The sequence below is a fragment of the Micromesistius poutassou genome, assembly GCF_964030765.1.
Source record: "Micromesistius poutassou genome assembly, chromosome: 8".
In the NCBI taxonomy this organism is placed as follows: Eukaryota; Metazoa; Chordata; class Actinopteri; order Gadiformes; family Gadidae; genus Micromesistius; species Micromesistius poutassou.
Window position 1 is genome coordinate 13,969,924 of NC_140278.1, and position 14,852 is coordinate 13,984,775.

The window sequence follows — 14,852 nt, forward strand, 5'->3', positions numbered from 1 at the left end:
GGGTCATTAATGGCACGTTTCCACCGGTGGATGCGGATACATTGCGCAAAAGTCTGCCGTCCTTCTTGGATCATCCTAATCCTAATCATCCTACCTGCTCCTTAATGATGCTACCTGCTCTTTAATGTCATGTGTACATTGTTGCTCTTTGTTTATTGTGTTGCGTTCTTCATTTTCATTGGATTTATTTGCAGGCTACACTGTGTCGGGCTGCTATGAGGTCACAATGCTTACATAGCTGCCACGGCTATCACCATCCGGCTTAAACCCTGCCATACCATAAGGGTACTGTCGGTGGTGGAAACGTGAGCTAACTGAGCTGCGCCAAACCGCACCTACACTACCGGCCCTTTTCGTACTGTTATCGTACTGGGCCTAACTGCACCCGCCGGTGGAAACGAGCCATAAGGAGCAGGTCGGGTCATTAAGGAGTTACTGAAGGCTGCTTGCTTCTTCTCCGGGTTTCGGTTGGGTTCTTACAAGGGATCGACAGTTATGGATTTTTTAGGGCCGACGCAGATACAGATTTTTTTTCATCAGCCTTAGCCGATGACCGATACGGGCTGCCGATTTTCTTGAGCCGATATTTGGAGACAATACTGCTTTTGCTCCCTCAATTTACATCATAAAAATGATTTCAATTAAAAAATTAACATTTATTGAACTGTCGATAAATCATGCAGAAAAAAAAATTATAATAAATAAATCACTAGTTCTTACCCACAACCTTTGGGCTAAGATAGACTGTCCTTCCCTACACATGTGATACTGTTCAATGCTCCACATTCAACTAACTACAAAAAATAACATGAAATGTATGTTTGATTGTGTCTCTGCTGTAGCCAGGGATTCAGAGCGATCAATATTTGTAGAGCACTATGTGGAGCTGCAGATACTAGTGAACGTTAAACTCACCCTCTCCAAGGCGAAGGTGCGGACCGTGTATTCCGCCAGCGTCTCCGTCTTCAACAGAGTAATCTTGATGTCCCCATACATCTCACTGTCATCAGGCCAGTATTTACAGCATTTTACCTGAGGACAAAAAATATCCACCATGAAGACCGCATTAATACAGGTATTTATTTTCATTATTGCTACCTCCAAACACCTTTTCATTTAGTTGTAACAATTAGTTCTGTGGTATAAATCAATGCTGAAATGCTGTATATATATATATAGATCTTACTTTGTGCCAATTAATTCTGACATTTACTGCTAAAGTAAGTGAAGCATTTTGTCGCTGAAAAAAAAGTACTTTTAACAAAATCATAATTGTATTCCTTATTATGACTTTTCAACAACACAAAGTAAAATAAAACTAAAAAAAAAAAGATTTTTGCCATTTTATCGGAAAGCAACAAACCATAATTGTGAATGGCACAGGAATGCTTTCCTCTGCTCTTCAGCACAAAGGAGGTGATTTCCACCAAAGGGAAGGTATTATTAGGACCCACGGCCAGATACTCAGTGGTTGATTACTGAGTGTGTGGGGGTGGGGGCTGGGGGGGATTAAACACAGCCCTAGAGAAACAGCTTTAACATTTGCTTGTAGAGTTGGGATTCCTAGACCAACGCTTTCAGGATATTTAGAATAATGCTTTTGTGCGGTTTCAAAACAATTTACATCTTTGTCCAGTCATACCACTATTACCACCATAACACAACACTTAGCTGTTAAGATGCTAATAGCAGCTGGTTATAGTTGCTTTCACATATGGACGTGCATCCGTCTATTCTCCGTCTATTCTATGGACATGCTGTATATGTGAATGACATATCCTGACGTTGGACCTCCTGAAAAAATACTACCCCCGAGGTAGTATTTTCTCCGGAGGAAATGCTAATTACCTTATATGTGAATGAGTAGAATGTCGGCATTTCGCACTTCACATTAGTGGGCGTGTTGATGGCGCTTTCAAGCGTTACTACGGCGGGAACACGCCCTATGGCGGGAACAAAAAACACGCCAGGAGCAGGCTGCATATATAGGAGAGGCAAGGAGACATACGACTCAAAAGTCGTATGTTTTTCAGCTGCTTACTTTGAGGGCTGACAGTGCGGTGATCGTACATATGAAGGGCACTGCGAAAGACGCAATAATGTACGACTGTATGGTGAAGAAGCTTGCTGAAATGGGAATTGTGAAGGGAAGGACACAACTCATCATGAAATTAAAATCCCTCAAAAAGCAGTTCACCACCGTGGTAGACCACAACAAAAAAAGTGTGAACGACCGCAAAACCTGCCAGTACCAGGATTTGTGTGAGGAGATCTGGGGAGGGCTGGCACTCCACAAGGCCGCTACGAGCGACAAACAACGCTCATTATCCGTTGTCCATCCCCGTGTGGTCTCTTATCATTAAAGACGTTCAATTAAAATATAATTTCACGGATTCCTGTACGACCAGGTTGCCTTAAACATCTGTCGCATGTCAGGTGAAAACTAAATGTCAAGGGAAAGAGGCGGTGGTTGAAAAACGTATTTTGATCGTTTTTTGAAATTATTGGAAGCGAGTCGAGCTGACCTTGCCTGCTGTACACACGGCCAAAAATAAAGAACAGCCGAGACAATATCCTCAATTCAAACATGCCGTTTCATTTGGTCTCAATTGGCTATGGACACAAACTTGGAATGAACATGTGCAACAGGGATTTCTAAAGGTTACTGTACAGTGGCGGAGACTGCAGGAGCTGAAACATCACTACGGTAGAGCTAAGAAGGTTCTACGAGCGCTTCAGACCAACCTTACCAACGCGAGATGTTAAGGTATAACTTAAAGAAGAGGTTACGAATACCGGCGCTTTTGCCCATGGTAAAACTTATTAATTATCTCTTTCTCCGGTAACGCAGTCGTTCGCAGCGCCTTTCTTATTCATCGTTCCTTCTATTGGTTTCTAGCTCATGCTCCAATCTTTCATCGATGCCTCGAATGTTGTGGATGCAACGAAATATCTGATATATCGCTGCAACAACAGTTAAGAAGATCGCAGTGAGTTCTGCCCGTCTGGGCAGAGTTCTGCGGTCAAACAACAACAAACCAACGTGATAGCGGCCGCAATTATACTACGTCATGTCCCACCTCTTGAGAATTTAGACCCTACATCATACCCCGCCCCTTGCAAGCCCGCCCCCCCTAAACCATCCGGAGATTCTACTGATGTCTGAGCGACACCGATGTCCGCATTTCGGGCGTCAAGTGTGAATAAGTGTGAATGACCCTCACGGTCGAACCTCCTGCTCCACAAATGCAGAGAAAAGACGGAGGTCATATGTGAAAGCAGCTTATGATAATAAGAGGGCCTGTCCACTCTGGCGCTGCCGGCAGTCCACAGGGAACAGGGATGCAGAGCCCTGGGCTCCCCATCCGTCCAAAACATAAACACACAGGCCACAGTGTGCATTACTCTGCCAAGATACTCCAAGTTGTTCTGTTCCGTCTGAGCCCATGACAACCTGTGATCCGGGCATAAGACGGGAGACGGGAGGAGTCTTACACCTACCCGGCCGACCTCCACCAGCTTGGTGATCATGACGATGCTGAAGCAGTTCTCCTGCCACACCATCCTCCAGAAGTCATACGCCATCTCCTGCTTGGGCCCTGGGGACATGGAGGGAGGAACAAGCTCAGTCACCAGTGCCACTTATCACCCGCCGGCGATCCACTTCAATAGAAGGCTGTTTTAGGCCCTGGGTTATTCTGGTTGTTGAGGCGCAAACGCCTCCTTTGTCAAGATGGCAGTGCAGGGATCTTTCTTTTTTTGAACCCTGCTGTCGATACAGCGTCTGAAGGGCTGAGACAGCAGAGGACGGGCGCTTCACAAAGCCACAGCCAGGGGTGGAGGATGACCTCTAGACTTTAGAACAGGGCGAATAATTTCACACAGAGGATATCAACAAGGGGGCACATAGCGTAAGAAACGCTTAGAAAGAACCACATTATGTATTTCACTGTGTGAAGAACAATGAGCGGGGACACAGAGAACCACCTTGACCTTGTGAAAGGAGGAAAGAAATCCCTCCTCAATGATATTTGTGAGTATGCATGCATTCAGACATCCACACACACCCCCTCCCCTCTCGCACGCACGCACGCACGCACACACGCACACATGCACACACACACACACACGTCTATCAAAAGCCTTCTTCTCTCTATTCCAGTGATGGAAGGCACACTAATGTTCCTCTCGCTCTCGGGCCATGTATAGCCGCAAAGTGCCACCCGGCGAGAAGGGGGGAGGCCAAAAATGAACGCGTTTAATTATTCATCTTTAATCTTGATTAATTCTCCAGCATCCATCACAGAGACTTTCACGGCTGGCTGGCAGCATGTGTCGCCACCTTTTCAAGATCGCAATAGAAAATGGCGGATGCTTGAGGCCGTGGGTTCACTGGGTGGATCATCTTCAAGTGATTACAACATGACAAAGGAAAAACGCACAATTGCAATGATACTCACCCTGAGTGGCGATGAAGTGGTTGGATCGATGGTAGCCCTGAAAGCAGAAGGAGACGACATGCAGCATTAGCGGTCTACACCTGTAAGGCTACACTTATGTCTGGTAAGGCTCTATCTCGCCCTTATGTCTGGTAAGGCTCTATCTAACCCTTATGTCTGGTGAGTAAGGCTCTATCTCACCCTTATGTCTGGTGAATAAGGCTCTATCTCACCATTATGTCTGGTGAGTAAGGCTCTGTCTCACCTTTATGTCTGGTGAGTAAGTCTTTATCTCACCCTTATGTCTGGTGAGTAAGGCTCTATCTCACCCTTATGTCTGGTGAGTAAGGCTCTATCTCACCCTTATGTCTGGTGAGTAAGGCTCTATCTCACCCTTATGTCTGGTAAGGCTCTATCTCACCCTTATGTCTGGTGAGTAAGGCTCTATCTCACCCTTATGTCTGGTAAGGCTCTATCTCACCGTTATGTCTGGTGAGTAAGGCTCTATTTCACCCTTTTGACTGGTAAAGCTCACCACAGGCTCACTTGGTATTCTCACTTGCCACAGGCCTCTACCTCGATAAATCTCCTTCCTACTGCATGAGCTTCTGAGGACCTTCCCCCTCTAACCCCAACACCCCCTCAAACCTCGGCACCCCGAGGACCCAATCGTAATGCGACAAACACTTAATCAATGTCTTAAAAAAAAAAATTAATTCCACAGCATTGATTCCTTTTTTTCTGAAGTTCTAAGAAGCTAGACTCAATTATGTCCAAAATGCTAGACAAAAATAATGATGGAATGATTGCCAGAAGTGCAGACTGATTCTTGGGGATCCCCAATACAATTAAGTGAACTTAACCTGCAATTAGAAAAGGAAATGATAAATGTCCATTACAAAACAAAATAGGTCCTGATCTTTTGGCGATACCCTCATTGTTAGAGACAGTTTCACTCACTCTACACAACATTTTCTCTCTTCAGAACAAGTCTTGCCTTTTCTCGACACACAACCTTCACACAACCATCCCGAACACAGACGCAACATAAACATGAACACGGGACGCGGTGATGGAAATGGACAGGATGCAGAGCCACTTTCTACAGAGAATATTCTGGCAGTTTCAATAATGAAGGTTATTATGGCCTTTGATAAAGAGGAGGACAGACATTCCCAAATGATGAAGATGTGTTGTTTATGAGGAAAGATAAGGAGGGCAGCTCCTGGGGGGGGGGGGGGGAGTGAGGATCCTGGGGACCCCCAGGGGGGGCTTGAAGACTAAGTCTTCCAATCTTGAAAACAAACACCTCTTACCTCATGTTTGAAATCAAACAGCTGTTTCCAATGGGAGTCCAACATGGATAAAGTGATTTGTTGAAACTGTGACCCTTCAGTCCAAGGGAAGCAGCTGGTGTGGTTTACAACACCATTAACGCTACCAAACTGAGCACTAATGCTCTTCTGTAAAGAGTCTATAAAAGGGCTTGGCAAACTGAAGCCAGAGATTAATCTGTTCCACCTCTCCGTCACACCGAGGCCCCCCCAGCCATTAATAAACTCCATGTTTTTCTTGGAGTTGTTGCGGTCTTGTTGTTGGTTAGGAACTATCACTTTAATATGTTGGGAGCCGTCTACGTTTTTGATGGATTGTCCAACCGAATTACAGCCGCTCAGTAACAAAAAAACATAAAAAACTGGACACAGGTTTGAAATGGAGATGAATAGTTCTGCACTATGAGCGTCCCCCCCCCCCGGACATCACTATCAGCATAACCAGCACAACTCCACCACTTAGCACTACAGTAGTCGCCATAGCAACAGCAACCACCTCCAGAGTCTTCCCCCCCGCCCCTTTCCTACCCATCCACCTTATGAGCAGACACACACACACACACACACACACACACACACACTCACCCTCACACTCACACACACACCCACAAACTCCTAGCCTGACACCTACGGGGGGGGGATGTTTAGATAACAAGCCAGGAGGACATGGCCTGCTCTCTTGGTTCAGGAGCCCCGCACCACACACGCCTCACCTCACACTCAGTTACAGGGGCGGGAGGAGGGAGGAGGATTGGGGAGGAGGTGGAGGAGGAAATAAAGAGTGGAGGCAGGGGGAGGGCGGTGGCAGGCAAGAGACAGTACTTACTTCCCTGTTAATCCGAATCTACAGGGTCCAGATTGGAGGAGGAAGTAGAAAGAAGAAAAAGAACAGATATATATCTAGTTAATGAGAAGCTTATGGTGATATGGCTACAGAAACATGGGAAGAGAAGCGTGTGTGTGTGTGTGTGTGTGTGTGTGTGTGTGTGTGTGTGTGTTTGTGTTTGTGTGTGTGTATATATGTCTGTGTGTGTGTGTGTGTGTGTGTGTGTGTGTGTGTGTGTGTGTGTGTGTGTGTGTGTGTGTGTTAGGGTCAGTTTGTTAGGGTTTTGATCTTGGGTAGAGCTCTTGACAGTGACGCACAACTGGACTGAAGACACAAAATAAGTCTAAGAAGCAGTCAGACTTCTACACGGGGCATTGTATACAACATTAAGTTATACAAGCAAAGTTGGACAGAGTCTGGCCCTCGTTGAGTCACTAAGGAAATGAAGCAATGCAGCTCTTTAAAAAATACAAAATAAAACCTTTTTTTCCCATTTGGAAACTTTTCCATTTAATTCTGCCAAAATAATATGAGGTTGTCCAACTCGATCCTCCACTTTGGCAAACCAGCCATTATCCCGCGGTGATGTTAGCCTCGCCAGAAACAAGCTTCTCTGAGTGGTGTTGTCCTCATAACCCCCACCCTTTGCTGTATACACCCCAGCCTGTTGGACGGTCACAGCAGCCTGCCTGCTCCTAATGTCCCCCCATGGTAATTAGGTGTTTAAAAGCACAGCAGCCACTCTCGCTAGAGAGAAACAAACGCTTCAGCTATGCTATCACTTGATGAAATGTCGCCTGCTGAATGGAAAAATCAACCACAAATGAATGAGTGCTTGTTAATGACTTACCTATAGAACGATAATACCACTATTGTTCCCATAACTGTAGGAAAAACTAACTTATATACTTGAAACTTATCTACACGGTCTCAGATTGTGCTGATGACTAATGTTAATGGTACATTGGGTACTATGGGAGGTTTAAAAGACATTCCGATTATCTCAATGTGCTATATGACTTTCCATGAAACAACTGAAATAACAACAACAAAAAGTGCCAAAATAAATTACAGCTATTAATCAAATTTCTCAAGCCGCATATTTTATATGTAAAAAATGGTTTGGTTCGATTTTCAGTCTTTGAAGCATGGATGCATAACTTTAGTAAACGCATGCACGTTTTCCATAATTCAATTTAGAGAGAAATATATAGTCCTGTAGTAGACACACATGACCAACATACAGTCTACAGACATTACACACCATGACGGGTAAGCAGACTGTCTGAGAACTAAGGAGGGGAGTAGGAAAACAACAGAGCTGTTCCATGCAGAAAGAGACTGAATAACATCAATCACGTCTATTTAATTCTAGGATTTGCAGCCTCTTACCAAAGGCTTTACCTCCTGAATGTGTTATTACATTTTTTTTCCCTTTCTGTATTATTAAAATTGATAGCAGGGTTATGAGAGGTGAGGGATTCTGGGTAATGGAAGTTGGGTGCGGCTTCTATAACGAGGACATCTGGCTCTACGGCAGGTGGTTTGATTGGATGGCCAGCTGAGTGAGAGAGCTGGACTGCATCATAGTGAGACCCTATGCAGGTTTCTGACATGGGCAGACAGCATCCCGATACGAGGGCTTTAGACTCACGTCGATGTAGTTGGCGTTGATGTAGTCAGAATTCGGATCTCCCAGGAGCGGGTGCAGTTTCACTCTGTGCCGATCATCTGAGAAATGATGAGTCAATTTAAATAGTCTATTATGAATTGATTAATTGTTTGATTAATTGGTAGTACAAATACTTTCACATTTACATTTACTCACATTTCTTTGCATTTCTCTGCTTTACAATATATATATATAAATATATACAGGTATATAAGTATATATATACATATAAATAAATACCTATATATGTATACCTATACATATATGTATAGAGCCGCCAGAGCAGGCTCGCCTAAGACATCCCTTTGAGTTATCAGTTGTTAATATTGCAGATATTCATAGAATGAATCAAAGTAAAATACCAATAGACTCATTAAAGATCAAAACGACAGTTGCTCCCCGTTCTGTCCCAGTTGGTGTATGCAGATGAAGCGTTCCGACTTACATCCCGTGAAGGTGTCCTGCCGGCCCTTGGTTTTGTCTTTCTTCTTGGTGCAGTCCCAGCCGTCAAAGAAGCTCTGCGAAGACAAGAGGAACTCAACGCTCTGATGCTGCACAACACAAACACATCAACGCACAACACATCTCTCTTTGTCTGGAGGGCGGACGATAAGGAATAACTATTAATTGTTTGCTTCGTGTCTAGATTGAAACTTAAACTCTCTCTCTCTCTCTCTCTCTCTCTCTCTCTCTCTCTCTCTCTCTCTCTCTCTCTCTCTCTCTCTCTCTCTCTCTCTCTCTCTCTCTCTCTCTCTCTCTCTCTCTCTCTCTCTCTCTCTCCAGTGCCGTATATATAGAGTAAAGCCATTGTAATCCTCTCGCGATAAGGGGCAATTATACACTTTAATGCTTCATAATCAGATAATGCATCAGAGCCGCGAGCGTCAGAGAGAGATGGTGCTCGCTGGTGAAGGACTCCCCACTCCACGCCTGATGGGGTGCAGCGGAGAGGGGCACTGGGGTGGAGTGTGGAGGGTTGATGCGGTTGACTGAGCAGGGGGGCCTTAACGTCCCATCTAATGAGTGGCTCACGGTGAAAGTACCCCTAGCTGCAGCACATATATTCCTACAAACAAGTAGGTTGAAGGCAATGGTTGAACCATCATTATTTCATGTCATACCAACCTGCTCGACCATCAAATTCGCCTTGAGTGCCAGTTTCAGACATTTTTTTTATTTTTAATGAATCACTCCATTTTAAACGATTTTTGAAGGAGTACCAAAAAATATGTTCGGCCATGAGGCAGTTTAAATAAGATAGTCTACTCTTGAATATATATGGGCATTTTAATTGTACTTTATTTGATACAATGCCTGCATCACAATATTAAAACCCCAGTCAATAGTCAGCCCCCTCCCTCACAAAAGAATATAATATACTGAATACAAAATACATTTAAATGTATACCATACCACACTTTTGGTTAAGGTTATGTGGTTATAATCCCGGTGAGGTCTCAGCTCTCTGCTCCATCACTTATGTGTCTGCATTTGTCAGCAGAAGTTTAAGATGGCGGTATCACCTGCTATGTGTGGCCACAGCTACCACAGCAGTGTTATGACACATTGAGAAAAGCTTCGCCCTGCTACCGTTCTGCCTGGCAGCACACTGATTGACACGCCTCTCTTCTCCACCCACTCCTATGTGCCAATACTCCCTTCAAACAGCAGACAGATGGAACTGCACACATGGATGCAAAGACCTGAATGGGCACAGCAGTCCCAGCGATGGCTTCCCAGCGAACACTACAACATCCGCATGCACGCACACAGACACTACAACACCTGCACGCACGCAGGCACAAACGCAAACACTACAACACCTGCATGCACGCACACAGACACTACAACACCTGCACGCACTCAGGCACAAACGCAAACACTACAACACCCGCACGCACGCACACAGACACTACAACACCCTCACACATGCACACAAACACTACAACATCCAACATCCAGCAGCCAAATACGTGCACACAAACACTACAACATTCGTACCTACGCACACACATCACATCACACATCACACAAGTCGACCCCCTGTGGTTTTCAGTCACTAGGGGAATTTGGTAAAACTCTGCCAAAGTCTGCATGCTGAGCAGAGGATTACAATGCAGCTCGTCCCACTGAGATCCAGGAAGCCAAATCCTCCCTGCATAACACCCTCCTCCCCCTGCTCATCCACATCCCACCCTCTCCTACCTCCCTCTGCTCTCACACCTTCCCGCTCCTCTCCCATCTCTCCTTCCTCTCCCATCTCCCCCTCCTCTCCTATCTCTCCCTCATCTCCCATCTCACATCTCCCCCTCCTCTCAACCTCCCCATCCTCTCCATTTCACCTCATCTTCCACCTCCCCCATCTCTCCCATCTCCCCATCCTCTCCATTTCGCCTCATCTTCTTCCTCCCCCATCTCCCCCTCTACCCCCACCTCCCGCTACAGACCCTTCTTCCTTCTCAGGCTCTCGCGCCCCCCCCCCCCCCCCCCTCGCTCTACCTCTGGATATTTGTGAGATTTTCCCTCCTGTTTTCGTACTGTTTACATCCCACTTTCTCTGACTTTTTTCCCCGTTCACTGCACCCCCGTCTTTTCCTTTCTCCCTTTCTTTCTGCGTGTTGTTTTAGATTCTCCTCCTCGGGCTGCCTGTCTTGATCCCTCTGCTCGCACCGCTTATACCCTCCACTTTCAAGAGGTGAATACACAAAGGAGAAGTGAGAGAGAGAGAAAGAAGAAGAGAGAGAGAGAGAGAGAGATTTGAACAGAGTGAAAGCGGTAACTGTGGTAGATTGATCAGAGACCATCGTCTAGAGAGATCAGCAGGGTGCTGCTGTTTAAGAGGATTGCATGGAGGATGAAAAGGGGAAGATATAAGAACTGATGATACTCTAAAGTAAAGTTTATAAGAAGTGTGATGTGCACAGGACCGGGCGACTCTAATCCTGAAGCAACAAATCTCCGGCTTCACTTCACAGCTGCATATTCAGGGGACAGAATCAGGATGCATTTTAACTATTGGTTTCCATTTGAGGGAGAAAATCCACAAAATAACCTAGGGCTAGTTTTGATATATATATTTTTCAGGCACTTCCCCAGCATCACGTAGACTTTGGATCCACAACAACTGAATCAACAATCATCACTATTCTGAAGCTGTGCCTTAAGGCAACAACCGATACAGATAGAAAAAACTGTGAGTTCTCTGGGAACGTCTTACTGCTGTAATTACACATTTCAGTGGTGGAGACCGCGGCTACCCTTAGAACTCATCCAGCAATGACACAAGTGTATGACACACACAGCCCCCTTATAGCTCACTGCAGTGTTCTTGTGGGAAATAAGAAAAAAACCTATACCTGACAGGGAGGTGCAATATAATACATCATCATTTTCCCTCTGCTCTGGATAGAGACACTCTATCAAAACACCCTCCCCCCACACACACACACCACACACACACACACACACACACACACACACACACACACACACACACACACACCCCCCACACACACACACACACACACACATTCCAAAACAGAAAGACACAGGAAGAAAAAAAGAAAACAGAGAACTGTATTGATTTTGTGAGTGTGTGTTTTGCCCGTGAGGGACAGTTTAATGAGTCTACATGCAGGGCTCCTAAGGGAAAGCCACGAAGCAACGGAATAAGATGTTTTCTCTTTTCCATTCATGTCAGAGGGCATGGGTGACTGTGATAGATCCCCCCCAGAGTTAGACCTCAGCTACAGCCCAGCCCACCAGGGAGAGTCTGCAGGCCCTTAAAAACAGCAGCACACCTCAGCGGTCCCCAGAGAGGTGGCGTCATCACCACCGCATAGAGGAGGATCAGAGGGGAGGGATGTCAGTACATCCCCCCCCTGGCCTCTGGACCCCCTGGACTCAGTTCAATACAACGCCGTGATCATCCAACCCAAGCGGGAGTCATTTACATTCCCACTGTCAGGGGGGACAATGCCTGCTAAATCAGAACTCACCCGCAGTTCTGAGTTCTGATTTAGCAGGCATTGTCCCTCCTCAATCAGAACTCAGAACTGCGGCAGTACCACTGATTACAGCCAAAGGAACACCCCAACCCCTCACCCTTACCTTTCCTAATGCTGTAGGAGAAGCTACAGTGGGACAGCATCGGGCAAATGAGGAGGCTCCTTGATAGAATCATGAATGGTTTTTGGTTATTTAGTTAGTTGGTGTTCTCTGTGAAGCCCTTTGTTGTTCTGGGCTACTGTAGAAACATGGCGGTGTAAAATGGTGGGCTGTATAAAGAGCTAATCCTAAGGTAGCAAAAACACAACAATCCTATTTTCACGGGATTATTCACTAATGAAAATATACTTGTAATGGCTTCACATGTTTATTATATTTCTAAGTCTGTTCCTCCAGACGCCACTGAATTCCACATGCTGCAACTTTAACTGCTTTGTTTTTATATTCCACACTACCATTAAAAATGTGAGAGAGAGCTACACCTACCTGGTGTGCATTGTTCTCAACATAAAAATACAGTGTTTAAACCTTTTACGGATTACCGGTTGTTTAGAGCGCATTCTTCTCCTAACCAGAGTGAAGGATAAACACTGAGATTACAAGTGAGAAGCTGTGATTTCAGGGTCAAGATGCCGAGAGCCAACAGGCTGTCACTATTTTTTTCCTTTTCCTTTTCTAACCTCCCTTGCTAGCCTTTCATCTCTGCTCTTCTCCTAATAGCCCACTCAGGCTCCTAAACTCCCTACCACCTCCTCCTTAATCTCCTCCTCCTTCAACCACCTCCTTTTCCACCTCCCCATCTCCATCCCCACCTCCTCCAACTCCCCACCTCCTCCCCCAAACAGGCACCAGACCAGGACTCTGGGGCTGGAAGCTCTCCAACCACGTTCTCCTCAGTAGGACCTCCATCCATCATGACAGATGTCTTCTTTACATTAAGATGATTAATGTATTGGCTGGGTGACAGTGTGTCACCTGCTGATAAGTTCTGAATCACTGGCGGACCCCTGAATAGAGTCCTCGATATAAGAGATGTGGAGGATGTGGATGTGGACTTCCTTCTACAACGGACTAGGTTGTTCTGTTGGGTTTTGCTTTATGTCGTCTCTGTTCTTCATATTTCTAATGGTTCATGGACAATTCAGAAAGCCAGGGGTCTTTCTTATCTTGGAAAGATGTTGCATGCTTTGGGGAGGGGTTGTGGGCAAGCTAACTCCTATGGATAATTAGGGTTAGACAAAAGTTCATTTATCAGCCTACAATGCAATGACAATGCAACATCTAGATTGGCCAAGGGCAAACCCATATACACCATTAGCCATTCAATAAGCTCTCCTTTCAACGTGCTATGGAACTTCAGTCTAGTATTGCATGTTTCCCAGTCAAATGTTCACCTGGAAAATCCATAATCGATCTGTGTTGTATATTTTTGAGTGTGTAACTTCTGCCGTGTTCCCGCAGCAACTTGATAGAGAATCTGGTCAGTGTTTAAGATGGGAGGTAAGAAGCACTCTGTGACCGGTGTACACCAGGGGGCGGCAGGTCTCACCTCGTACTCCTGCTTGAAGCCGTAGCCCTCGGCGGTCTTCATCTGGTTGATGTGCTGCAGGAGGTCGGCCACACGCACCGCGGGGTGCAGCTGCCCTGTGTGGTAGGGGGACCCCTTCCTGCTGCACTGGTGTCTGGGAGAGCCGCCCAGCAGACTGCTGGACTCGTTCACTGAACTACGAGCCTCACCTGAAACACACGCGCACACACACACACACACACACACACACAATAAAAACACGCAGGAAACAGGATTCAGGAGGGAGTAATATGATTTAAGGGCTTCAAGAGGTGAAGCATCTTTAATTGGTGTTCCCAGATAAAATCCCTGGAGTGCCTAATTATGAATTTGGTATTTTATAATATTTCCGAAAAATGACAAAAACTATTCCCGCACTGCAGTTATGAGTTATGACATCCCTGCCACCACACTTAGAACCTTGCCTCAAAACATGACATTTAAGGAAATGTCTTGATGGACAACAACAACAACAACAGTGAGCACATGAGTGTCTACGGTCAGCGGTACTTACTGCGCGCCCCACACGTGTGCGTGTCCATGAAGGACAGCGCCATGCGCTCATCCTCTTGCAGGGTGCTCTGGTCGGTGAAGCTACGCTCCATGGAGCCCAGGTGGCCCTTCTCCTGGCGGTATGTGATGGGCGTCTTGTTCAGGTTCACCGGCTTCCTGCTTAGAGAGAGACGTAGAGATAGAGCGGTAGAGAGAGAGAGACATAGAGAGAGAGACGTAGAGATAGAGCCATGTAGAGAGAGAGATGTAGAGAGAGAGAGACGTAGAGATAGAGCCGTAGAGAGAGAGAGACGTAGAGAGAGAGACGTAGAGAGAGAGAGACGTAGAGAGAGAGACGTAGAGAGAGAGAGACATAGAGAGAGAGACGTAGAGAGAGAGAGACGTAGAGATAGAGATGTAGCGAGAGAGAGATGTAGAGAGAGAGATGTATAGAGAGAGAGACGTAGAGAGAGAGAGAGATGTAGAGATAGAGAGACGTAGAGAGAGAGACATA

General features: G+C 45.8%; 1 protein-coding gene across 1 annotated transcript in view; it reads right to left on the reverse strand.

Moving 5' to 3' along the window:
* ptprub (protein tyrosine phosphatase receptor type Ub) overlaps nt 1-14,852 on the reverse strand; it is a 143,083-nt gene that overhangs the window by 16,847 nt on the left and 111,384 nt on the right. The window contains exons 16-23 of the mRNA XM_084471924.1: nt 14,361-14,515; nt 13,829-14,016; nt 8,717-8,789; nt 8,254-8,330; nt 6,600-6,617; nt 4,461-4,497; nt 3,502-3,599; nt 916-1,032 (exon numbers count right to left, since the gene is read on the reverse strand). Coding sequence (XP_084328050.1) covers nt 916-1,032; nt 3,502-3,599; nt 4,461-4,497; nt 6,600-6,617; nt 8,254-8,330; nt 8,717-8,789; nt 13,829-14,016; nt 14,361-14,515 — 763 coding nt within the window. The remainder of the gene's footprint in view (nt 1-915; nt 1,033-3,501; nt 3,600-4,460; nt 4,498-6,599; nt 6,618-8,253; nt 8,331-8,716; nt 8,790-13,828; nt 14,017-14,360; nt 14,516-14,852) is intronic.